This window comes from Salmo salar, chromosome 03 (assembly GCF_965601325.2).
Source record: "Salmo salar chromosome 03, fSalSal1, whole genome shotgun sequence".
Lineage (NCBI taxonomy): Eukaryota > Metazoa > Chordata > Actinopteri > Salmoniformes > Salmonidae > Salmo > Salmo salar.
The window spans coordinates 56,213,731-56,241,196 of record NC_138293.1 but is presented as its reverse complement, the minus strand read 5'-3'; the positions used below and the strand labels follow the sequence as shown (position 1 = coordinate 56,241,196).

At 42.4% G+C, this 27,466-nt stretch overlaps 1 protein-coding gene and 1 long non-coding RNA gene across 3 annotated transcripts; one reads left to right on the top strand and one right to left on the bottom strand.

Annotated features, from left to right (window-relative positions):
* Positions 1-829: 829 nt before the first annotated feature.
* LOC123741671 (uncharacterized) lies at positions 830-4,155 on the bottom strand. Its single transcript, XR_006769168.2, has 2 exons — positions 3,607-4,155; positions 830-1,816 (listed from the first exon to the last, which is right to left on the bottom strand). It is a non-coding gene; the product is annotated as an uncharacterized LOC123741671 (long non-coding RNA).
* A 3,805-nt stretch (positions 4,156-7,960) lies between these two features.
* LOC106600901 (uncharacterized) lies at positions 7,961-25,846 on the top strand. 2 transcript variants are annotated; one of them, XM_014192670.3, is made up of 16 exons: positions 7,961-8,113; positions 8,360-8,537; positions 9,413-9,587; positions 9,818-10,057; positions 10,211-10,330; positions 12,012-12,145; positions 15,248-15,295; positions 15,827-15,869; positions 20,019-20,228; positions 20,770-20,909; positions 21,079-21,147; positions 23,836-23,963; positions 24,174-24,291; positions 24,449-24,523; positions 24,675-24,818; positions 25,010-25,846. In XM_014192670.3, the coding sequence occupies exons 2-16, from the start codon at positions 8,397-8,399 to the stop codon at positions 25,121-25,123; spliced, it is 1,899 nt and encodes a 632-aa protein (XP_014048145.3). In that variant the 5' UTR covers positions 7,961-8,113; positions 8,360-8,396; the 3' UTR covers positions 25,124-25,846. The 2 variants fall into 2 exon arrangements, with proteins under 2 accessions (XP_014048145.3, XP_014048144.3); XM_014192669.3 differs by having other exon boundaries at positions 7,965-8,164.
* Positions 25,847-27,466: the final 1,620 nt, after the last annotated feature.

Here is a 27,466-nt window from a genome sequence, read left to right as displayed (position 1 = left end):
CCTCAGGATCTCGTCACGGTATCTCTGTGCATTCAAACTGCCATCGGTAAAATGCTAATGTGTTCGTTGTCCCTAGCTTTTGACTTCCCATACCATAACCCCACCGCCACCATGGGGCACTCTGTTCACAATGTTGACATCAGCAAAACACTTGCCCACACGACGCCATACACGCTGTCTGCCATCTGTCTGCTACAGTTGAAAGAGCACACTTCTGCAGCGTACCAGTGGCCATGGAAGGTGAGCATTTGCCCACTGAAGTTGGTTACGATGCCAAACTGCAGTCAGATCAAGACCCTGGTGAGGATGACGAGCACACAGAGATGGTTTCTGACAATTTGTGCAGAAATTCTTTAGTTGTGCAAACCCACAGTTTCATCAGCTGTCCGGATGGTTTGTCTCAGACCATCCCGCAGGTGAAGAAGCCAGATGTTGAGGTCCTTGGCTGGCGTGGTTACACGTGGTCTGCGGTTGTGAGGCCAGTTGGACGTACTACCACATCTTCTGGAACGACATTGGTGGCGGTTTATGGTAAGAAATGAACATTCTATTCTCTGGCAACAGCTCTGGTGGACATTTCTGCAGTCAGCATGCCAATTGCCGACATCTGGCATTGTGTTGTATGACAAAACTGCACATTTTAGAGTGGCCTTTTATTGTTCCCAGCACAAGGTTCACCTGTGTAATGATCATGCTGTTTAATCAGCTTCTTGATATGCCACATCTTTTAGATGGATGGATTATCTTGGTGAAGAAGAAATGCTCACTAACAGGGATGTAAACAAATTTGTGAACACAATTTGAGAGAAATAAGCTTTTTGTGCATATGGAACATTTCTGGGATCTTTTATTTCAGCTCATGAAACATAGGACCAACACTTTACATGTTGCATTTATATTTTTGTTCAGTATATTATTACACACTCACAAACTGAAATCCTGTGTGTGTAAGTCTACATTGTACAATTAATCAGTGAGAGAGAGCCTCAAATATCACATTCATGTATTTGGTCTCGTTTGCATGGTCAAACAAAAACAACTTAATGATTGGCTGAAAATAGATCCTTCCACAATGCAGGCGGTGGCTGAAGTTGGTAAAATGCAACTGCAGAAACTTGCAGTCAAACTTCATGACCTTAGATCACATGAGTTTTGTAAAGTTCATGCAGTGGACATGTAGGCGCAAGTCTGGTTATGTTTTACCCCATAATGCAACACACTTTGAAAGGTAGTGACCGACTTGACAAAACTGATCCGCTTGAACTAGCGCATTGACTGTACAGTTTAGGTCATTCAATAAAAAAGTACTGTTAATGAAAAATAAGCAATAGGACAGGAAACGGAGCGAGCCATATCATTCTCCATCCAGGGGAGATAAAAACTAGGACATAGGAGTAAGGGGGGGGGGGGGGGCTAGATGCTGGAGCATCATGGGACGTCAGAGGGCGTTTGTAAGGGCCATACTGGTTGTGGTGGGTCTGGGAGCTCTTTATCTCTCTTGGAGCATGGACAGCACTGGGACTGGAAGACAGAGGAGGAAAAGGAGAAGAGTCCAGGGGAAGCAGAGTCACTGCCACCAACCAGACAGCTGGATTACCACCTTTGTGTGGAGCTGGTGTTGAGAGCCACGGCCAGAGGGGCCTCCGTCGGGCTACTTGGAAGAGTAGCAGCCCTCTCAGTAGCAGACAGGACCTCTCTGGATAGCAGAGGTCCTGTCTGGTCGCTTCGGTGCTCCGCACCCACTTCTTGGGGCTTCTGATCAGGCTTGGGGTGGGTGCTGCAGATGGGGTGGGCCGGGTCGTGCAGTTCCTGGAACCTGGGGTGTAATGGGAGGTTGTGGATAACGGGGTGAGCGGGGCTGGGGTGCAGGGTGGCTGCAGTGAATGTATTTAATCAATTTTAGAATACGGCTGTAGCGTAACAAAATGTGGAAAATGTCAAGGGCTCTGAATACTTTTCCGAATGCACTTCATCTAACTGTTTTAAGGGATAGACCTTGGGTTAGGGTTAAGGGTTAGTGTTTTTTCTGCAAAAAACTTGCTCACTTGCTCCTCGCCGTGGCCATCTGCAGGCACTGCATACCTCTTTCAATACATTCGCTGGGCTCACAATCTGAGGTAGCAACTGTGTCAGATCTACAAATCACCATTAGCTGCTAAGCAATGAGCTAGACTCATCCACTTGGTTTGCAACTCAGTGGACCTGTGCACCATACGCTCTATTTTATGCCTACGAACAAACAGATGTTGACCCATATCAAAAGACAAAAAAAATCGTAAACTAAAATGTTATTTGCTTAAAAAATGGCTTCCGCCTGTTTAAATTTGTCATATCTTGAAAACAAATAGGGACATGCGTTTTGATTACGTTTTGCACCTTTTTCTGAAAATAATATTGACAACCATGACCAGTAAATGTTGCATTTTTTATGGGTAGGCGCAAGCCATTTCAGTCACCACAACGTGTAGCCAGGCGAGCAGTGCTAGTGCTCACCAAGTAGCCATAACCTGGTAATAACTCATTATTATTATTATTATAATATCAGATAATGTGATATCTGCTAGAGCACCCTGAATTGAAAATGTTTATGGTTGAAATAAATTATTTTATGGGCAGAAAACCCATTTCCTCTCCATCATTCATTGAAGTTGATGGGTAATTTATAACTAAATCTTATGATATAGCCAATCATTTCAATGACTATTTCACCAGTAAAGTGGACAAACTTATTAGTGAAATGACAACATTGACCAGTGAACCATCATATTTGTGTATTAAAGATTAATAATGAAAGAGAAGGATTGCTGTTTTGAATTTGGTAAAGTTAGTGTGGAAGAGGGGGAAGCACGGTTGTTATTCATTAATAATGATGAGCCAGCAGGTATAGACAACCTAGATGGGAAACTATTGAGAATGCTAGCAGACTGTATTGCCACCCCTATTTGCCTCATCTTTAACCAAAGCCTAAAGGAGTGTGTCCACAGGCATGGAAGAAGCTAAAGTTATTCAACTACCTAAAAATAGTAAAGCACCCTTTGCTGGCTCTAACAGCAGCCCAATCAGTTTGCTACCTGTTCTTAGTAAACTGATGGAGAGAATTGTGTTTGAACAAATACAATGCTATTTTTTAAAGAACAAGTTAACTACTTCCGTTCAGCATGCATATAGCAGCTCCTGTTTTATTTGCGACTTGTGGTAACTCTGTGGTTCTAAATCAATAGTTGTTTAGTAGTCCGAAAATGTCAGAAACATTTTGTTTGTTGCATGCAATATGTTTTGTGGACTTCACTGAACAGATTGTGCTCTCCGATTTTGTAATGAAACAAATGTGTGGTTGAGTTTATGCTGTCTTCTTATTGTCCCGGCCTTTATATCACTGTGTCAAGGCACATGACCTAGTTTATATTTTACCCAAGCAGTACTGGTATGCCTACCTTCAAAGATGGCGCCAACAGAGATGGTAGCCTCGCTTCGAGTCCTTAGGAAACTATGCAGTATTTTGTTTTTTTATGTATTATTTCTTACGCTGTTACCACCAGGAAATCTTAAGTCTTTATTACATACAGCCAGGAATAACTATTGGATATAAGAGCGACGTCAACTTACCAACATTACGACCAGGAATACGACTTTCCCGAAGCGGATCCTCTGTTTGGAGCACCACCCAGGACAATGGATCTAATCCCAGAAGCCGACCCAAAACAACGGCGCCGCAGAAGGGGCAGATGGAGCGGCCTCCTGGTCAGGCTCCGTAGACGTGCACATCGCCCACCACTCCCAAGTATACAACTCGCCAATGTCCAGTCTCTTGACAACAAGGTAGACGAAATTCGAGCAAAGGTTGCTTTCCAGAGAGACATCAGAGATTGTAACATTCTCTGTTTCACGGAAACATTGCTCTCTCGGGATATGTTGTCGGAATCGGTTCAGCCACCGGGCTTCTCCATGCATCGCGCCGACAGAGATAAACACCTCTCTGGGAAGAGGAAGGGCTGGGGTGTATGCTTCATGATTACTGACTCATGGTGTAATCTTGATCGTGGACTTCAGGAAACAGCAGAGTGAGCACCCCCCTATCCACATCAACTGGACAGCCAATAGCTACTTTCCTTACTGAGGAGTTGGCAACACTGATAGCTATCTGGCCATCCAGAATCACAACAACTCATGGACTTCTGCCCCATTTGAAACGTGCGCATCGTTTTCAGCGAACCCATCTATAGCAATTCTACAGAGAGCCAAATATGGTTGCAATGTCCGCATTTTTTTTTTAATCTAAATTGTGTGTTGAGACTTTTCATGTTAGTGAGAAGAGCGCACGTTGTGACAACTTTTTAACCAGTTGTAGGTAGGCTATTTAGATTGTCATTATGGAGACCTATTTCCATAAAACATTAACTCGCTAGAACTGATGCGCATTAAGAAATAACAGCGACAAAGCACAGTAAAACGACTTTAGGCGCTTTAGAGCGCATTAGATAAATTCGCTAGGAGGTGGTTTAAACTGCATTCGGATGTCGACTTTCCTTATGGAGAACCATAGCAAGCGAAGGTCTTTACGCATGCTCAGTGGACATTTGAAATTGAAGTTATGGAACTCCCTCACATGCATTAAATGTGGAGAATGATAGCCGACATTTGCCTCTGTTGGGCATCAAGTAGCCTATATGTAACAGGGTTGGTTATGTTTAGACTTGCCTCTAAAGAAATGTGTATTTAATTCCGATGACAAAAGGTGTGATGTTATTGGCCCTGCTTGCAGATAGTGGGAGATCACGAACGTCAGGTCTCCCCAGTATGAAAATGTGATGCAAGGCGTAGGTCACGTTCTGAATACAATATTATATTTTTATATTTTACAATGTGTACAAGTTTGCTGTACATTGCTGATTTATACATATGTGGGTATATGGTAACTGTTAGGGATTGAGGGGCTTTTTGGGATGTGCTTTGGTATATGATTGATGTATATAAATGTGTTAGCTAGCATGCACTAATGTAATGGTCACATAAGCCCACTGCTAACACAGTTGTTTTCATGCTACAGCCTCTATTTACATGTTGTTTAGGATTGTATTTCACACTAATTTTGGATTATATGTCACGACACCTACGGAAGGTGGCGCCCTTCCTCGCCCGGGCGGCGCTCGGCGGTCGTCGTCGCCGGCCTACTAGCTGCCATCGATTTATGTTTCACGTTCGGTTAGTTAGGCCTAGGTTAGTTGCGCACCTGTTTTGTGTTAGTTTTTAGTGGGGAGGGGTATTTAGGCTAGTTAGTTAGGTTTGTTGTTTGTGCGGGATTGTTCGTGTTGTCAGGGTGTGTTCGTCATGAGGTTCTGTATTTTTGGAGTTACGCTATTCGTTTGGGCTGCGTCCCTGGTTACGTTCTTTTAAGGGTGGTGCGTTTCTTTTTGCACACCTTGCACTCCATACCTTTGCATATGTTCCGTGTGGATATTTTATTAAATTCATTCACGGAATCATTCTGTCTCCTGCGCCTGACTCTCCTGAATCCACAAGCCACCCATTGTGACATTATAATTACATTTTAAGGCTCGTATGAATGTTCTGCTTAATATGTTTGTGTCATCGTCGCAAATCAACTGAATTGTACTTAAAAAAAACACTACAACTTCAACCAGTAAAATGTCTCTTTGGCTAGCTTTTGCTACAGCCTATATCAATGAGCGTTAGCATTCTAGTTAACAACTGCTTCATCCAAAATAGTCGAGCACTTAGGAATGGGACCCAGGAAAAGGCGGATCTAATCCCCTTGCCTAACAAAAAAGCCAGTGCCATATGTTGTGGTGGCCAATAAGGCATTCAGACTGAAATCCAACACTCTGAAGCCCAACCAAGAACCTAGTTGGAAGACGAGAGAAGGATCTTCAATTACAAATGAGCACCAACCTTGGTTATTTTCCTATAAATTGTCAAAAAAGACAACACCAAATAGCAAAGAACATAAATAATCATGCCACGGTTTTCTTATTTTTTCCAGCAAGGCGCTGTGTGGAAAATGCCTTTGACCTCAAGACCACCAGTGGCGAGTGTTCAGATCATTCCTGACCTCGTCCTAGTTGCAACAGCTCTTCACAACTTCACAAGGTCGCAGAAGAGCACACAACAGGTGTACTCAACCCCAGAATTGGACAGGGAGGAAGTGGGGAGTGGAGTGGTGGTGCCTGGCAGTGGCACTCCGAGGCTCCTACAGTCCATGCTGCATATCAGGGTAGATTCCAGCAATAACTACGCCCGGGAAGGCAAGAATGTCAGAGACTGATGTCTTGAGATATTGCTTTAATATATCCACATAACTTTCCTACCTCATGATACCATCCATTTTGTGAAGTGCACCAATCCCTCCTGCAGCAAAGCACCCCCACAACATGATGCTGCCACCCCCGTTCTTCACGGTTGGGATGGTGTTCTTCAGCTTGCAAGCCTCCCCCTTTTCCTCCAAACATAACGATGGTCATTACAGCCAAACAGTTCTATTTTTGTTTCATCAGTCCAGAGGACATTTCTCCAAAAAGTACTATCTTTGTCCCCATTTGCAGTTGCAAACCGGAATCTGGCTTTTTTATGGCGGTTTTGGAGCAGTGGCTTCTTCCTTGCTGAGCGGCCTTTCAGGTTATGTCGATATATGACTTGTTTTACTCTGAGATCTTTGTTTTTCTGAGATCTTGGCTGATTTATTTAGATTTTCCCATGATGTCAAGCAAAGAGGCACTGAGTTTGAAGGTAGGCCTTGAAATACATCCACAGGTACACCTCCAATTGACTCAAATTATGTCAATTAGCCTACATAATTTTCTGGAATTTTCCAAGCTATTTGAAGGCACAGTCAACTTAGTGTTTGTAAACTTCTGGCCCACTGGAATTGTGATACAGTGAATTAAAAGTGAAATATCTGTCTGTAAAATTACTTGTGTCATGCACAAAGTAGATGGCCTAACCGACTTGCCAAAACTATAGTTTATTAACAAGAAATTTGTGGAGTGGTTGAAAAACGAGTTTTAATGACTCCAACCACATGTTGCTTCTGCTCCGGCGCCATTTTACAATCATTACAAGAATAAATCAGTCTGTGAATTTGAACCAATCAAGCTGATAAATCGTTCATTTTGCATCTTGCCTGCATATTATCTAGGTTACTGTAGGCTATCTGAAATTAGATGTATGCCAATCAGGGGCTGTAGGCTACCTGCATCTAGCTAACCAAACTATGGCAAAGTTGAATTACAATATAAACCCAGATTTTTGTCAGTAGGCCTAGTATATTCCTATTGAAATGACAAGTCAATCTCGAAAATTGGCCATTTATAACTGTTGGTAGTATTAAAATCTGGCACATAATAAAGTAACAATTGTCAGAAATTTGCCTAACATTCGTTTTAAAATGGTGTCCAAGTATTTCTTTCACAGACACTTCGAGATCCTCTGTCCAACTTTCATCGCTCAAACAAACTCCTGTCGGATGTATCTATAGTTATAGTTATGCACATGTGCATAAGGTTTTATTTACAATCGCAGCAGTTAAATCGACATTCATTGATGGATAATGATCTGGGGTGTTTAATGAGGAAGAATGATAATTTAAATTCCTTTGTTAGTCAAGTTAGCTCTCAATAATGATTGTTTTGATGGAAAACCGAATTTTGCTTCTTATGTCGTTACAAGTTATGTTGATATTCCTTCTTTATTCGCTCGATAACGTTATGCGGAAAAGTTGTATTGGCTGAATGTGGCAACTCCTCGCTTACAGGCCTTGTGGTGCAGTGTTGAGTGGTACTTGGGCAAGACTTTTCAGCGAGACCTGTCGACCCTTGCTCCAATGGCCACAATGGCTAAATTACTTCCGAACAAGAAGGGTCCACGGAGCTCCTCACATGTAGAACAATGAGTTAAAAAATCTATAGCCTCTCCCCTTGTGGCTCATATGAAATCACATGAACACTTTCACTTTCCAAACATCACTCGAAGTGTACTTCCGTGCTTGTGGGACATCTAATTCATCTTCGAAAATAACTTGAATAACAACTTGTTGGCCTACAGTTGAAAACGTTTTCATTACGTCCTCTCCGTCCTTCGTCCAAACGCGCGTCTATCGGTATGTGCACTCGTCTGAATGAATCAATCCGCTCGGGGCCTGTATTGAAATGTAAATAGTCTACATAATGTCAATCAAACTTTAATGTATCAGTATATATGAACGATCCGGGTCATATTGGGTTGTGTGTATACACAACCCAATATGTTGTGTATACACACACAACCCAATATGACCCGGATCGTTCATTATTCAACTATTAATAATATTCAGTAACCTGGTAAATATTGGATTTTTTCAACAAAGGAAACTGTATTGAAGAGTTGCAGTTGCGTCTGCGCCAATGGACCCGTTACATTTCACAGATGAGGGGTTACTGCGGTTTTTCCGCTGTAGTAAAACAGAAATGTCGTGCATGGAGCAACCACACACCTTTCTTAACCAGCTCCGAGACCACCACCTCATTCCGGAAGAAATGTACAAGGTGAGAGCAGTAGACTGGAATGCCAAGTTTCTATTCACACACCCGCCCACTCACAGTTTAAGCAAGAAGTGCTAAATTACATCCTACCAACCACGGACCCACGCCGACGTCTTTTGATTTGTCCTGACCGGCGTGGGGTTTTTTTTGGGGGGGGGGGGGTCTAGACTGGACCAAATCGGAACCAATCACAGACGTTAATGTTTGGTTGGTCCGGTCTATACTGGCCTTGATTTTAACATCCACAGACATCTAGTCGAATTTGTTCTCAACTGACTTGCCTAGTAAAATAAAATTGACTATAATTGGTTCAGATTTGGTCCCGTTGGGATTTGGCCCAAACATTGACAGATGTATATGGTTGAGAAATCATAGACATCTATGTTTCACAGGTTTGGACAGCACAGTAAATACAAGTAAGGTATATTTCAATACAGCAGAGCACAGTCTAATGTACTAATCTACTCTACCGAATTAAACAACTGTACTCTACTGTATTGAACTCTACTATATGTTACTGTACTCTACTGAAGTAAACTATACTGTATTGTACTATACTTTACTCTACTGAATAAAACCCAGATTAAACCGTGAAACAAAACAAATTGTAGTCTACAGAATTTATTTGGTGAAACTAAAACCAGTTACTGTCCTATTGCTAGCTGGTAACAGGTCTCTGAATGTTATTGTACGAGTGGAAATTGGAGTTGATGATCATTGATTCATAAGGCCTGATATGTGTCCTTAAATTCCTGTCTGTCACATGAACTGATTTGAGATGGTGGTTGCTAGAGAATCAAGTCTATCACTCCACTCCAGCCTTAATTTGACAACCCCCACAAATTGGACCATAGTTTTGTATTTGACCCCTCCTGCAGAAGCTGATTCCGATGAGGAGTAAGGAGCTGAGGGAGAAGGGTGTGTACCAGGTGTTGGACTGGGTGGAGGCAGAGAGGCCCGACAGCATCAAGGTGTTCTGGAACTGTGTGTTCAGGGACCACCTCCTGCAGCAGTACCCCACGTTATGCCTGCTCCGAAACCGCCTGCTGGACGGTCAGTTCTGGAGTCTTCACTCTTCTTATTGTATTATTATGGCATTCATTTGTATAAGTTAGTATCGGTATCTAATTCTAATTCCTAGTTTAATATAAATGTAGCTGCAATGGTGGATGCTTAGAAGTTGAGATTCAATGCCTTGTCAAATTGATATTATAATTGTTTTAATTAGTTGTAAATAATTTAGGTTGCATGGTTTGCTAAATTTTGCCTCCAATCCCATGCAGGGTCGTTCACATTCTATGAGAAACTGCCAAAGAAGGTGGAGGAGGAAGAGGAGGATAAAAAGCAGAAGGCTTCAGCAGAAGCAGAAGAGGAGGAGGAGGAAGAGGAGAAAGAGGAGGAGAAAACAAGAAGGAAAAATAGTAAACAGAAAGAGCGAAGTGAGAGTGCTGAGGAGGAGCAGCCCAGCACGTCCACCCAGTCCAACCCCAGTCAGAAGAGGAAAGTCCAGAGGCCGACCCACTGTGAGTCCCAGGATTCATGCTGCCTTCTGGGAAAGAGCAGGACTTGAGTCAGAAAGTCTAAAGTCCCTCTAACCTTTTTTGGGGGGGGAAAATATATTTATTTTTAATTTCAAGTCACATCTTAATGTTTGTCTGGAATGTGTCCCCATGCAGGTTTACGTTTCAGGAAGGGGGAGAAAGATGACATCTGGACCTGGCCCATCTACAAGACCCAGCTCCCAGTCACCTGTGGGGTCAAAGAAGGCACGCTCATCAGGAACATGCTGGCCAAAGGTAGGTCGTAACAATGGACTTAATGTGATGTGATTCTCTGTGTTTCTGTGTAACGGTGGCAGTGGTTCGGCCCAAATAACCGTGCCTGAGACCTTAAAGGGGCAATCTGCAGTTGCTACATTGGTTTTTGGACTTATACATTTATGATATGTACCCATTGATTTTTGAAGAATATAACTTATAAATATCTCGTGAGCTTAGTTCAACTGTCTTACCCCATCAGAACAAAATATAAGCTTTTTTTACTACAATGTTTGTTAACAAAGTAAATGTAAACAACCCCTCAAAACATGGTTAAAACTAGAATGTTAATAGCATGGATGGTCAGTCTTTGCATCCATAGCCCATTTTATGAATTTGATAGTGGTTACATTTCTCCAGCCCTAAGACCAGAGCCCATATCCACAAAGCATCTCAGAAAAGGTCCTAGGGATCCTGTTAAAACAAGTTTTTTTAAGACAACAAAAAGACAACTGACAGTAGGTTTTAGAATGAAGTAAGATACTTCGCAGACAAATTCTGAGTCAGGATTAAAATCAACTCATAAAAGTTTCTCAGCGGGTAATCACGACAGTTTGAGGTACCGCAAAGGAAAGATAGTGATGACTCTCATTGACATTGTTGCAAATGATGGAGAATAACCAATCGCGATGAAGCATTGCCAGTTGTGAACTCCATACTGTAGGTAACGTCCTTCAGGCAACCACGGCGAATCTGACTGTAGCCTACATCAAAAATGTTGCAATGGTAAAAAGTTTGATATAATTTTCGCCTGGCACGATCACTTTTCCTACTCTAATATGTTGGCATGCATAACCTTTTTTTTATTTATTCTGATGGTTTCTAAAAGTGGATTTTTTTACAAGATTACCTTTATTTCAACACACTTGTCACTCACATTTAACAACCCTGAATTGCTTTGCCACAGGAGGCATCAAGTCACTTGCAGATAATGTTGCATACAACGTTGCATACAACGTTTGAAAGGTCTGTAATATCGGCATAAATCCTAGATGCCTTCAATTACTCAATTTATAGGCATGCCCAATTTAGACATATTTTTTTAACAAAGTAATATTGCGCTCCAAATTGATAACATGATGTAGGTAATTAAATAATCTAAAAGAAAAACGCGTTTATTTATTAGCCTAGTGGTTATAAGTATTTAGTCATATAGTTGTGAAATAGGTCTCATGTGACATCATTGTCAAAAGCTCAAGACATACTGTTACATGTACAGTAGGTCTAGATTATTTATGGATTGATCATATAGAAATATTTAAACATTATTTTAACAACTCCAAAGTAATTGTATGTGGCGCAGGAACCACTGACTCACTGCATTTTTCTATTACCAAGAAACCTGCTAATAACCCTTAACTGGTTAGGACAGCTCATGAGGTGTCGACAGATATTTAGGACTTGGTGTGACTCTTATGACTAAAGGCTTCAAGGATAGCTATAGTTTTTTACCCATCAGCACTCACGATAAATGTTCTACTCTGAGACCCTTTGTGGATACGGGCCCAGATCTAATGCATAGTCTTTAGTGGGTTAACACAGTAGTGTGATGTGCAGGAGACACAGTCAGGCACATGTGTACTACGGTCAATTTGACTTTGCATGGTTTTAATTTGTAGTGGTGTGTATGATGTCTGACTTCCTCAATGGTCTGTCTCAGGGGAGAGGTGCATTGTGGTCCAGGGTCACTGGTTCACCCCAAGTGGCTTTGAGGAGTTTGGGGGGAAGAAGAGCAGTAGGAAGTGGAAGTACAGTATCCGCTGTAGCGGCACCACTCTGGGAGAACTGATCCAGGTACAGCATATAGTTTGATTTGATTTATTTGACAATTTAAAAACACAATTCAACCAGACATGGATACATTGCATTTAAATATATATAACATATTCATCAAATATGACACAGAAAAGTGGGAGGGGTGGCCACGTGTGTCTCTATTATGCGTGGAAATACTTAGGAACAGATTTCCCAAATGTAAAATCACTTGGAGCTGATTTCCTGGTGTTTTTACAGTTTTTTTATATCCAACAATAAAAATTCAACAACTGGTGCTCAGAAAACTTGGTGGGCCAAATAAAACCACCAGCGGGCCAAATTCAGCCCGCAGGCCGACAGTTGAGGAGCCCTGTTTTATAGGCTATACTGTAGGGGTTTCCTGTAACCCCTGAATTCGAGATGCATGTGCAGTCCGGCAATATCAATTATGCGTGTGCTTTGAATTAATACCGGCTTTGTGTGAAGTAAATATGCTAGGCTGAAGGCTTCCATGTGACAACCTGTTAGGATAATGTAAAATTAAATGTTTTGCTAATCTGATGCTGCTCATGTTGTCTATTTTGTGGAATTGCATTAGTGCTGACATTGGGGGAAAATGTCACTTAATTCTTTCGGGGAAATATGAAGAGTGTTGCTGGGTCAGTCAGGGATCCCGGTTAACCATGTAAATCCCTAACACCCACACACACTTAACATGTACACACACACACACACACACACACACACACACATGCTTGTCCAAAGGGGAATGGCTTCTGGGTAGCGAGTGGCATAATCTAGAATGACCAGAATGTATTGGTGCCCTCTGGCAGATTTGAGTAGTGGGCCCACTATGTCCATCGCTATCCTCTCAAATGGCGTTTTGATTATGGGGAGTGGCACTAACAGGCTTCTAAACGCTGGTCGGGGAGCTGTTACCTGGCACGGAAATGGTTGCGACCGGAAACCCGTTCGTCCGCCGAGGTCGTCGAGACCATCGTACTCAACCAGTTTCAGCGAGGTCTACCCCAAGAAGTGCGACGATGGGTTGGCCAGAACGAGGTACTTTCCGCCGACCATCTCGTGGGCCTGGTGAATCAAGTCGAACATCTGTGTTCGGGGGGGTTGTCCCGGTCTGTAGGACCACTGGTGGAAGCGGTGTGCCCTCACGGTATCGGTCACTCCCAGTCTAGTCAGAATCTCTCCCTTGAGTTTATCGTAATCCTGTGCATCCTTCAACTCCAGGTCGAAATATGCTTTTTGAGCGTCCCCTGCCAGGTATGGTGCCAGAAGCCCTGCCCATTCTTCTGTCGGCCACTTCTCCCTCTCTGCCGTCCTTTCGAAGGTGGTAAGATATGCTTCCACATCATCCTGCGCTGTCATTTTTTGAAGAAAATGATTGGCCCACCTTTGGGTATTTGCAGCTGGTAACTGAGACCCAATTTGGTCCGCTAGCCCCTTTAGGCCTTCTCTTAACTCCCGGGTGTTTCTCTCTTGCTCTTCTCTGAGCAGCTGGTTGGTGCAGTGCTGGACCTGTAACGTGTCCTGATACATTCGCATTGCATCCTGATGAGCTATTTGTTGAGCTCTAGTTGCCTCTTGTTGGGCGGCCGCCGCTTGTAACAGGGCCTGTATGGCTCCCTCCATACTAATTTTCATGAAAAAAACTGTCCTAACCAAACAAAGCCACAAAAAAATAAAAATAAAACCTGACTCCCCTTTGGAGTGCTAACTAAACTTTTATTTATTTTTTTATTTTTTTCTACCTAACCAGCGGTATGGTTAATCCAGTGCCCACACTCTCCACCACGTGTGGCAAACCTCTTCAAAGTTAGGAGCGTTTGTCACAAATTAAGTGGGAAACTGTCACCAAAGTCAGCCCAGAATGAAAGTTCTTTCGAACATGACAGTACCTGTGTGTTTGTTTCGCTGTCCTGGTCCACCCAGGCCGCAGGTAAGGTCAAGGATAGTTCGGTACACAAATCTGGTTCTCGGTAGGTCCAGGTCTAAACGCCAACAGGTATGTCCAAAACAGTCCAGCTCGTACACGGTAAATCCAGCCAATGTAGATTGTCTCTTTCTCTATGGTTCATAGATCCTTCCCGACCTCTCTCTCTCTTCCTGGTTTTTCTTGACCTTTTATCTGTGGGTCGGCTCCACCTTCTGAGGGTTCCCCTTGCTTCTGGGAATTGTAGTTCTGATCGGGGTGGCCATTTTAGTGATCGGGCAGAGCCCGTTTATTAGTTCTGCCCTCACGTATCTGCCATTTATCACTCGACCCCCTTCTTTGCCACACTATAATCCTATGCATAACACTTGTATTTTCATCAACATTTATGATGAGCATTTCTGTAAATTGATGTGGCTCTCTGCAAAATCACCGGATGTTTTGGAAGCAAAACATTACTGAACGTAACTCGCCAATGTAAACTGAGATTGTTGGATATAAATATGAACTTTATCGAACAAAACATACATGTATTGTGTAACATGAAGTCATATGAGTGTCATCTGATGAAAATCATCAAAGGTTAGTGATTCATTTTATCTCTATTTCTGCTTTTTGTGACTCCTCTCTTTGGCTGGAAAATGGCTGTGTTTTTTTTGTGTATAGGCGCTGACCCTACATAATCATATGTTTTGCTTTCGCCGTAAAGCCTTTTTGAAATCAGACACTGTGGCTGGATTAACAAGAAGTAAAGCTTTAAAATGGTGTATAATACTTGTATGGTTGAGGAATTTTAATTATGAGATTTTTGTTGTTTTGAATTTGGCGCCCTGCACTTTCACTGGCTGTTGTCATATCGATCCCGCTAACGGGATTCAAGCCATAAGAAGTTAAAAATATTACACAGCTCCATTTAGGTTGCTAGTTATTAGCACTGTGACAACCAACCCGTGAGGCAACCAACCCTGATCTCACCTACTCTTACCACAGCATATCGGTTTATCATTACATATACCAGAAAATTGGTCCAGATGGAGCAACAAACTATAGTTACATTATAACATTTTTGTTTTTCTGTAAAGAAACTAAATGTACAGGTATTTCACTGATATGCCATTCAGTCACTCAACACTAAAAAGCAATGTCTGTCCCCCTTTCTCTACCCCCTCCCATCACCATCCCACCAACCTCAGGAAGGTCATTTAACTTCACCAGACTTTAAAAGAAGAAAGAGTGCACAGGTAGGAGACCAATCTTTCAATATACCACATCCTCTGCATTAACAGCCAAACTTCATTTGACCATTTAGTTGTACACATTTCTATGTAAAAATGACTTTGTAATAACTGAATTAAAAAATATATCCTTGCCTTTAACAACTGAATATAATCCAGGATAACCACTCTGGTTCCTCATCCACTGTTAGGAGGTCCTGGCGAATTAATAGAGCGGGAACACATGATTGCAATTTGGATTCTCTAAGTAGAGCCTGATACCATACTGGGTATATGAAGATGTGGGACCAATAAAAGTGCAAAGAAAGTGCTGCATCGTCATAGCATCTGAGTACATGTTGTTTATAAATGTTAGTCATGAATCAGTTTTATTGCAACATCTAAACTTGACAACAGCTTAGCCTCAGCCGTTGATATTGTGATGTTTATTCGAGCATAAATTTAATTTTCTTTGTACATGTTCTTACCATATTAGACAAAGAGTCTATTATGTGACTGATATATGTAAAACTGATCTGTCCCTTTTCTCCTATCTAGAGAGCACTGTTTCCCTCCAACCAATCAAGGGGCTCAATCACACGTATGTACACCAATCACAACTTAATTCAATCTTTCTGAATCCTTTAGACATGACTATCTGGTAAAGGGGATGGTTTTGTCTCTCTGTGTATTTTTGATGTTATAACGTTTTGTGAATACACAGGCCGGACCCTTCATGCTTACAGTGCATTTGGAAAGTATTCAGACCCCTTGACTTTTTCCACATTTTGCAATGTTACAGCATTAAAACTGTAATATCTTATGTTTCACCGAGTCGTGGCTGAACGACGACACAGATAATATAGAGCTGGCGGGATTTTCCATGCACCGGCAGAACAGAGGAGTAGCTACGTCTGGTAAGACGAGGGGTGTCTTTTTGTCAATAACAGCCGGTGCACAATGTCTAATATTAAAGAAGTATCGAGGTATTGCTCGCCTGAGGTAGAGTACCTTATGATAAGCTGTAGACAACACTATCTACCAAGAGAGTTCTCATCTATATTATCCGTAGCCGTCTATTTAGCGCCGTCTATTTAGCACCACAGACCGATGCTGGAATGAAGACCGCATTCAACCAACTCTATAAGGCCATAAGCAAGCAAGAAAATGCTCATTCAGAAGCGGCACTCCTAGTGGCCGGGGACTTTAAAGCAGGTAAACTTAAAACAGTTTTGCCAAATTTGTACCTACATGTCACATGTGCAACCAGAATAGAAAAAAACTCTAGATCCCCTTTACTCCACACACAGAGATGAATACAAAGCTCTCCCCCGCCCTCCATTTGGCAAATCTGACCATAATTATATCCTCCTGGTTCCTGCTTACAAGCAAAAATTAAAAGGAGGAAATACCAGTGACTCGCTCAATACGGAAGTGGTCAGATGATGCGGATGCTACGCTACAGGACTGTTTTGCTAACACAGACTGGAATATGTTCCGAGATTCATCCACTGGCATTGAGGAGTATCCCACCTCAGTCATCGGCGAACCAGACGAACCATTAAACAAGCAAAGCGACCATACATGATTAAGATTGAATCCTACTACACCGGCTCTGACGCTTGTCAGATGTGGCAGGGCTTGAAAACTATTACGGACTACAAAGGGAAACCCAGACGCGAGCTGCACAGTGACACGAGACTACCAGACGAGCGAAATGCCTTTTATGCTCGCTTCAAGGCAAACAACACTGAAGCATGCACGAAAGCACCAGCTGTTCTGGATGACTGTGTGATAACGCTCTCGGTAGCCGATGTGAGCGAGACCTTTAAACAGGTCAACATTCACAAAGCCGCGGGGCCAGACGGATTACCAGGACGTGCACTCAAAGCATGCGTGGACCAACTGGCATGTGTCTTCACTGACATTTTCAACCTCTCCCTGACTGAGTCTGTAATACCTACATGTTTCAAGCAGACCACCAGAGTGCCTGTGCCAAAGGAAGCGAAGGTAACCTGCCTAAATGATTACCGCCCCGTAGCACTCATGTCGGTAGCCATGAAGTGCTTTGAAAGACTGGTCATGGCTCACATCCTCCCGGATACCCTAGGCCCACTTCAATTTGCATACTGCCCCAACAGATCCACAGATGACGCAATCAAAAGGAACACCTATGTGAGAATGCTGTTCATTGACTACAGCTCAGCGTTCAACACCATAGTGCCGACAAAGCTCATCACTAAGCTAAGGGCCCTGGGACTAAACACCCCCTCTGCAACTGGATCCTGGACTTAACGGGCCACCCCCAGGTGGTAAGTGTAGGCTACAACACGTCTGCCACGCTGATCCTCAACATACTCCCTGTTCACCCAAGACTGCATGGCCAAACACGATTCCAACACCGTCATTAAGTTTGCTGACGACACAACAGTGGTAGGCCTGATCACGACAACGATGAGACAGCCTATAGGGCGGAGGTCAGAGAACTGGCAGGGTGTTGCCAGGACAACAACCTCTCCCTCAACGTGAGCAAGACAAAGGAGCTGATCGTGGACTACAGGAAAAGGTGGGCCAAACAGGCCCCCATTAATATTGACGTGGCTGTAGTGGAGCGGTCGAGAGTTTCAAGTTCCTTGGTGTCCACATCACCAACGAACTATCATGGTCCAAACACACCAAGACAGTCGTGAAGAGCGCACGACAAAAGCTTTTCCCCCTCAGGAGACTGAAAAGATTTGGCATGGGTCCCCAGATCCTCAAAAAGTTATACAGCTGCACCATCGAGAGCATCCTGACCGGTTGCGTCACCGCCTGGTATGGCAACTGCTCGGAACCTGACTGTAAGGTGCTACAGATGGTAGTGCGAACGGCCCAGTACATCACTGGGGCCAAGCTTCCTGCCATCCAGGACCTACATAATAGGTGGTGTCAGAGGAAAGCCATAAAATTGTCAGAAACTCCAGTCACCCTAGTCAGACTGTTTTCTCTGCTACCGCACGGTAATCGCACGGCTAGTCTAGGACCAAAAGGCTCCTTAACAGCTTATACCCCCAAGCCATAAGACTGCTGAACAATTAATCAAATGGCCACCGGACCCCCATTTGTTTTCTACACTGCTACTACTCACTATTTATTATCTATGATTAGTCACTTCACCCCTACCTACATACACAAATTACCTCAACTAACCTGTACCCCCGCAAACTGACTCAGTACCGGATTTGATTTGATTTATTCTTATGGATGAAGAAAATAATCTCTCAATCCATACACAATACCCCATAATGACAAAGCAAAAACTCTTAGCAAATTTCTTAAAAAGAAAAATCTGAAATATCACATTTACATAAGTATTCAGACCCTTTATTCAGTACTATATTGAAGCACTTACAGCCTCAAGTCTTCTTGGGTATGATGCTACAAGCTTGGCACACCTATATTTGGGGAGTTTCTCCAATTCTTCTCTACAGATCCTCTCAAGCTCTGTCAGGTTGGATGGGGAGTGTCTTTGCACAGCTATTTTCAGGTCTCTCCAGAGATGTTCGATCGGGTTCAAGTCCGGGCCTCAGGCTGGGCCACTGAAGGACATTAAGAGACTTGTCCCGAAGCCATTCCTGCATCGTCTTGGCTGTGTACTTTGGGTTGTTGTCTTGTTGGAAGGTGAACCTTCGCCCCATTCTGAGGTCCTGAGCGCTCTGGAGCAGGTTTTCATCAAGGATCTCTCTGTACTTTCCTCCGTTCATCTTTCCCTCAATCCGGACTAATCTCCCAGTCCCTGCCGCTGAAAAACATCCCCACAGCATGATGCTGCCACCACCATGCTTCACTGTAGGGATGGTGCCAGGTTTTCTCCAGACATGACGCTTGGCATTCATCATATCAGAGAATCTTGTTTCTCGTGGTCTAAGAGTCCTTTAGGTGCCTTTTGGCAAACTCCAAGCGGGCTGTCATGTGCTTTTTACTGAGGATTGGCTTCCGTCTGGCCACTCTACCGTAAAGGCCTGATTGGTAGAGTGCTGCAGAGAAGGTTGTCCTTCTGGAAGGTTCTCTCATCTCAACAGAGGAACTCTGGAGCTCTGTCAGTGACCATCAGGCCCTTCTCCCCCGATTGCTCAGTTTTCCCGGGCGGCCAGCTCTAGGAATAGTCTTGGTAGTTCCAAATTTCTTCCATTTAAGAATGGTGGAGGCCACTGCCTTCTTGGGGACCTTAAATGCTGCAGAAATGTTTTGGTACCCTTCCCTAGATCTGTGCGGACACAATCCTGTCTCGGAGCTCTATGGACAATTCCTTCGACCTCATGGCTTGGTTTTTGCTCTAACGTGCACTATTCAACTGTGGGACCTTATATATAGACTGGTGTGTGCCTTACCAAATCATGTCCAATCAATAGAATTTACCACAGGTGGACTCCAATCAAGTTGTTGAAACATCTCAAGGATGATCAATGGAAACAGGATGCACCTTAGCTCAATATTGAGTCTCATAGGAAAGGGTCAAAATACTTATGTAAATAAGGTATTACTGTTTTTATTTGTAATAAATTAGCAAACATTTCTGAATCATTTTTTTCTTTGTCATTATGGGGTATTGTGTGTAGATTGATGAGGGAAAAAACTGATTTAATACATTTTAGAATAAGGCTGCAAAGTAACAAAATACGGAAAAAGTGAAGGGGTCTGAATACTTTCCGAATGCACTGTATATAGTCAACTATCTTTCCCTAAACCTCTTTGTTTATCTTTACTTCAGAATCTGAGGAGGATGACGATGATGATGAGGAGGACGAGGTAGAGGAAGAAGCAGAGCAGGAACGAGAGGAAGGAGAGAGAGAAGAGCAGGCAAACACTGCTGAAGGAGGGAGCGATAAAGGAGGCAGCCATGGTGCTGTGAAAAAGTCTGTCTTCAAAGTCACATATGGAGACATCAATGGAACGCTACATAAGCATCGGTTTGCATCAGGTACATATTTTATTATTTCAAGGTTTAATAAAAATAAGAAAATCCTATAGCTGTGAGAGCTTCCCATGTCTGTAACACACTGCCTTCAGACACACGTAACTGCGCCACACATACTGTAACCTAAAGACATGGCTAAAGGAAAATCAGATGTGTGAACACGTGATATTAGCTGTATATAGCCGCTTTCCATGTTGTCTGTGAGGCGCGTAGATATTGTTTGTTCATTTTCTGTCTTTTGTTCGGTTGCTTTTTGTGTCATTGCGCTTTCTGTCTGCGTACTAAGTGTTAGTTGTCATATGTTGCTCTCTGCTCTGTATGTGCTCATTGTCTGTCTGAACAGGGACTATGGTCAAAAATGTGCTGACTGGCTAAAACCGGCACTTGTACTGAAAATGTCCCTACAAAAATAGACGTAATATTATCGATAATACACTACAGGTTATTTGACCATAGCCCTATGTCACTCTGGTCAGCTGTAGTGACCCATATTGGATTAATTTGAGTTTGTACTTCTGCCCCTATCGCCTCTGTTTCCACACAGGGTCGTGTGGAAAGAGCATCCGTACGGAGCTGCGCTGGATGACCCCGGTGGAGTTTGTGACGGTGGGGTCAGCTCTGGAAGATCCCTCCTGGAAGAAAGACATCCAGTGGGACGGGAAATCACTCAGCCTCCTCATTGAGGTACAGAGGGAAAGAGAAGAGAGAGAGAGGAAGAAAGATGAGGGAAAAGGAATGTTTGTTTGGCACTTACCAACCTACTGTACAAGGAATGGCTTAAGATAGTCTGACAGGTCTTTAAGTGATGAAAACATTTCCCTTCTTCAAAAAGGTCTTTGTTTCTCATTTTCAGAGTAAGATCTTGGTCATCCACTCTCTCCTGTGTAAGTGCAACCTGTGCAGCTCCACGGCCAACGACAGGGTAAGTTTCCCCCTCGATCCTCAGGAACATGGTGGCACCCACTTACCAATCAGCCAATCACATTGGTTAAACGAATGCTTCAGTTTTAATAATGAAATTCCAAGATGTTTCTTAACATCACTGTATAGGGAATGAATGAATGAATGACATTTTTGTGTCAAATCATCAGTTGGCAACCCATCCCTTACGGGATTAATTGACACATTAACAAACATTACAATGATTCACAGTGATAATTCTTCTGGTGTTCTGCGCAGTGTGCACCGCCTAAATAATGAAAAGGAAATCAGTACATAATAGTAGATAAGGTTATCCAAGCAATAATAATAATAATAATAATAATAACCCTAGATCGGTAAAAATTATACATAAATACAGAAAAATTCAACAGAAGGTGTTTCAACCTGATCTTGCACAAAGAGAAGATTCAAATGTGAGAGGCCTACAATATCTATAGACATATGTGGACTTTGCTATATAAAAACAAAATACTTTTAGAATTGAATTATAGGTCACCAATTTGTCTTTTATTCCAGGCTTTATCAAAAAAATTCAGCAAACAGAAATACACAATGTACAAAACATTTCAGTTTCTCCTCATCACTCAGCCACATATTGCCAGGGTATATCTGGTGGGTTTTCTGAAATAAGGACAAGTGTATATATCGTAGTAGAAAGTGCAATGGATGATAAAATGAATGTTATTTTTTATTTCTTCGAGGTCACAATAGTTACATCGTTTTTCCTCATCCATTTGACCATTATCCCGATCTGTTTCAATACGCAGGGGGAATATCCCTGATCTTACACATAACGATCTCTTGCTTTTAGGTAGGTTGTACATAATATACTGTATCTCTCACACACACAAATTCACACTTAATCAAACAAAAGGTTCTCAATTTGGGTATATGATTAATCTCCCCCACCCATTTATTTTCATATTACGTCATCAGTTGTTTTTTAATAGTGTCTGTCTCCCTTAATTAGTTTTTTGTGCAAATGTTAAAAGTCAGACTGCTGGAAAAGGGCCAAGCGACATTTTGGTTGCCCAGGTTCCTCCTGTGAACAGATCCCATTGAAAACGTTTCTGGCAATAGGCATATCCAACAGTCTATTCCAGTCTCACTATGCACGCCTTCCATCTCACCTCACAGGGATCCCAGCTCATGTCCCCAGTTAATGCCAGTATAGGTGCAAAGTTGTTGGACATTTAGAAAATAACACACTGCTTTGAGATACCTCTTAGCAACTCACAGTCCTGCTGAATAGTCCACAACAGGACACACATGTCTGATAAAGTTTGGAATATGTGGCAAAAACAATATCTCTGTATTCTGGTTTTTCCTATAACTCCAAGAACTCTACTTGCTGAGTCAGCCAGAGCAGATGTGCCATATAGGAAGGTCATATGTTCATCAATATAATTGCTACTAAACTCAATCAATTCTTCAACACAACATAGCATGATTCTCAATATTTTGCACCAATTGACTGCACGTAGTAACATTTTCCGCAGGTCTTGTTCAGTTTCTGCCATTAAAATAATATCATCAGCATTTCATCATCATACAGTGCATTCGGAAAGTATTCAGACCTGTTGAATTTTTCCACAATTGGTTACGTTTCAGCCGTATTCTAAAATTGCTTACATATTTTTTTTTCTCATCAATCTACACACAATACCCCGTAATGACAAACTGAAAACAGTATTTAAAAAATGTTTGCAAATGTATAAAAAATTTAAAACATACCTTATTTACATAAGTATTCAGACCCTTTCCTATGAGACTCAATATTGAGCTAAGGTGCATCCTGTTTCCATTGATCATCCTTGAGATGTTTATACAACTTGATTGGATTCCACCTGTGGTAAATTCAATTGATTGGACATGATTTGGAAAGGTACACACCTGTCTATATAAGTTCCCACAGTTGACAGTGCAAGCCATGAGGTCGAAGGAATTGCAGGAGCTCTATGGACAGCATAGAAGGTTCCCAAAAACACAGTGGCCTCCATCCTTCTTAAATGGAAGAAGTTTGGAACCACCAAGACTCTTCCTAGAGCTGGCCGCCTGGCCAAACTGAACAATCGGGGGAGAAGGGCCTTGGTCAGGGAGGTGACCAAGAACCCGATGGTCACTCTCACAGAGCTCAAGAGTTCCTCTGTGGAGGATTGGAGAACCTTCCAAAAGGACAACCATCTCTGAAGTACTCCACCAATCAGGCACTCCACCAATCAGATGGAAGCCACTCCTCAGTAAAAGGCACATGACAACCCGCTTGAAGTTTGCCAAAAGGCACTTAAAGAACTCAGACCATGAAAAACAAGATTCTCTGGTCTGATGAAACCAATATTGAACTCTTTGGCCTGGATGCCAATCGTCACATCTGGAGGAAACCAGACAGTTTTAAAATATGACTGTAACGTAACAAAATCTGGAAAAAGTCAAGGGGTCAGAATATTTTCAGAATCCATTGTATCTTACTCCAATATTTAACCGTTTTAATTTATTTTACCAAATCATTAATAAACATAGCAAACAGAGTCTTTGATAAGGAGTCTTGTTTTACACCCGAGAGTGTGAGAAACCAATCTGCACGATATTCGTTAACACACAAACAGACAGTTGGTGCTTGATTGTTAACCAATTCCTTCTCACCTTCCTCTCTTCTCTGCCTTGGCAGCATGATCAGGATAACGATGACGACTGCTTCATCTGTAGAAGCCAGGGCAGCTTGATATGCTGTGATGAGTGTCCTCGCTCCTTCCATCAGAGATGTCATCTTCCTAATGTGGATGATGCCATAATGGGGTGAGAAGAGTTGAGGGTTGATGAGAGAGAGTGAGAGAAAGAGATTGATACAAGAGAGGTCTGTTTTTTCTGTGTAGGTTAACTTAGCTGTCAGTTTATTTGTGCACTATTGAAATGTTTGTGTGTGTGTGTGTGTGTGTGTGTGTGTGTGTGTGTGTGTGTGTGTGTGTGTGTGTGTGTGTGTGTGTGTGTGTGTGTGTGTGATCACAGGGATGATTGTCCGTGGATGTGTACATTCTGTGTACAGAGGACCAGTCAGTCGTGGCGCTACCCCAAACAAATGACCTACCAGGAAGCCTTAACCTGCCGAATCTCAGACCACCTACTGGTGAGGCGCCTGAATTAATGACTTCTACCATTGGTCCAACTGCTTCCAATTGCCTGTCCATTATAAGCATCACTATATACTTGACATGAAATAATTTTTCAGACTTAACTGTAAACAATCTTTGATCAGTCACATAATGGTGTGTTTACTCTGATAGGAATGCCAGTACCTCCTGCTGTGTCTCTACCACGTGGACGAGGATCACATCTTTGTGAAAGATCCTTGCATCAATGTAAGTTTACTTGGTTCTCTCTGTGTGTGTGTGTGTGTGTGTGTGTGTGTGTGTGTGTGTGTGTGTGTGTGTGTGTGTGTGTGTGTGTGTGTGTGTGTGTGTGTGTGTGTCAAATTTCACATATATCTCAATCTGTATGTTTCATTGCCAGGTGAGAAACTACACCAGTGTGATAAAGACTCCTATATGGCTGGACAGGGTTGTGGAGAAGCTGCAGCAGAATCTCTACCAAACAGTGCAACACTTTGTGTCTGATGTGTTGCTTATCTTCACCAACTGTGCCACATTTAACAGGGTAAGACTGCACTACTGCAGTATCCAATGTGAAGACTCAGGGCTAACATTTTGATTATACTAGTCAACTTGTGCTAATGAATGAATAACACTTTAACAATGTGTCTTTGCTAAATGAGTTGTGTTTATTGCATTTCTAGTTTGTTTTTTATGTTTTCTATACAAATGTGTCTGTGTCTTTTTTTAATGAAGGACAATGCAGAGTTCCATGGAATGGGCGAAAGATTGAAGGATCTATTTGAGAGAGAGTTCAAGAGTACATTCAGTATCCAACTTCAGCATCCAACTGCATCCAACAGCCAGTAGAGCCTGTACTGTTATCTCACCATTTTGTATTTTATTTCACCTTTATTTAACCAGTTAGGCTAGTTGAGAACAAGTTCTCATTTGCAACTGCGACCTGGCCAAGATAAAGCAAAGCAGTTTGACACATACAACAACAGAGTTACACATGGAATAAACAAACATACAATCAATAATACAGTGGAAACATCTATATACAGCATGTGCAAATGAGGTAGGATAAGAGAGGTAAAGGCAATAAATAGGCCATGGTGGTGAAGTAATTACAATATAGCAATTAAACACTGGAATGGTAGAATGTGCAGAAGATGAATGTGCAAGTAGAGATACTGGGGTGCAAAGGAGCAAGATAAATAAATAAATACAGTATGGGGATGAGGTAGATTGGATGGGCTATTTACAGATGAGCTATGTACAGGTGCAGTGATCTGTGAGCTATGAGACAACAGGGAATATTCACCATGTCTTTCTATACAGCCTTCATACAGACTTGCATGTACATTGTGATCCATCTAGTCATTTCATGAATTTATTTCATTCATTCTACCAGTCAAAATGGGTGTGTGATAATAATTGAAATAGAATGGTGATAAAATTGCATTTCCCCTCTCATGCAAGAGCCTTAGAATTTCTTACCTTCCAGGTTCTTACTTCTGATTAGGCCTCACTAGATTTATGTTCAGGGATTCTGTTGAAAATAAACTCATGAATTTCTGAAACATTGTAGAGCATACTGTAGGTCAACTTGTTTGACTGTGTGTAGCCTTCCAGAATGTGGTTCTGTTGAGGAGAATATCATCAGACAGAGCAGACGCGCCCTCTTCAGGGCAGTTTGGGCAGCGTCTGCTTTGCGTCTCTGCCCCACGCTGGTAACGTCACAACAATTGTCAGCAGGGAATCCCTGCCCAGAGCTGCGCAGCAGCGTTGCGCAGACATGCTTGGTAAAGAATGCAGCCATTTCGCTTCAGCTTGTTGTAAAGCCACAGGTCTGAGAATGCAAATACTGCAATAGTGGCTTATGTTGGGGTTTGTAGGCATATTTCTTTATATATAATTGAAAGACAAATTTCCAGGTAAGAGCAGTCCATTTAAAATTAATTCATTCTTCCCGAGTCTTCCCGAGTTGACACTTGCAAGTGTCAACTCGTCAGACGTCATGATACCTCATCAGAAGTGTCCACTTAGGGCTGAGGGTGTGTCTTTTAAGTGTTTGGAATGCAACCTCAGAGTCCTTTGACAAAGAAGACGAATCATCTTTGCTGCGTTCGAGTAAAGAGTCTGCAGCTTCATGATATTTCTTCGGGAGAAGGCGGTCCAAAAGATGAGCATGCAGGGTATAAAATACAGCATGGGCGGCTGGCAACTAAAACAACTACCAAACCCAAAGTATTTTGTAAATTGTTGTTGGTACTGTATAATCAGACAGAGATATATATTTCATATTTCAGTCTTGTTTCACAGGAACTTTAACTTTAGAAATACTAGTAGATAATAGCAGAATCTATCGCACACTCAGAGCTGATTAGCTAGTGAAGGAGGCGAACGCTGGAGAAACAGGAAAATGCGATTACAGTCTATAATGAAAGATCATAATTGTATTGAAATTATGAGCTATCGCAAAATAAAATGTTTGCGGATCTTCCAGGCAAAGCAAACAGTTGGCTTAGAATCATAGGAGAGAGCCTCAAATATCACATTCATGTCTTTGGTCTCGTTTGCATGGTCAAACAAAAACAACTTAATGATTGGTTGAAAATAGATCCTCCCACAATGCAGGCATCAGCTACAGGATGAAGTTGGTAAAAAGCAACTGCAGAAACTTGCAGTCAAAACTTCATTACCTTAGATCACATGAGTTCTGTAAAGTTCATGCAGTCAACATGTAGGTTCAAGTCTGGTTATTTTTAACCCCATAATGCAACCCACTTTGAAAGGTGGTGACCAACAATGGTCACCAATTTGACAAAGATAATCCTCTTGAACGTGCGCATTGACTGTACAGTTTAGACGATTCAATAAAAAGCAATTGTAAATGAAGAATAAACAATGGGAGAGGAAATGGAGAGACAGATTGTTCTCCATTCAGAGGAAAAGAAAACACAAGGAGGACAGAAGGAGGAGGTAGATGCTAGAGCTTCATGGGGAGTCAGAGGGTGTTTGTAAGGGCCATACTTGTTGTAGTCTCTCTTCATGGACAGCCCTGGGACTGGAAGACTTTGAGGAAGAGGGGAGTCCAGGGGAAGCAGAGTCGCTGCCACCAACAAGACAGCTGGACTACCACCTCTTTGTGGAACTGGTGTTGAGAGCCACAGCCAGAGGGGCCGCCGTCGGGCTACTTAGAGGAGT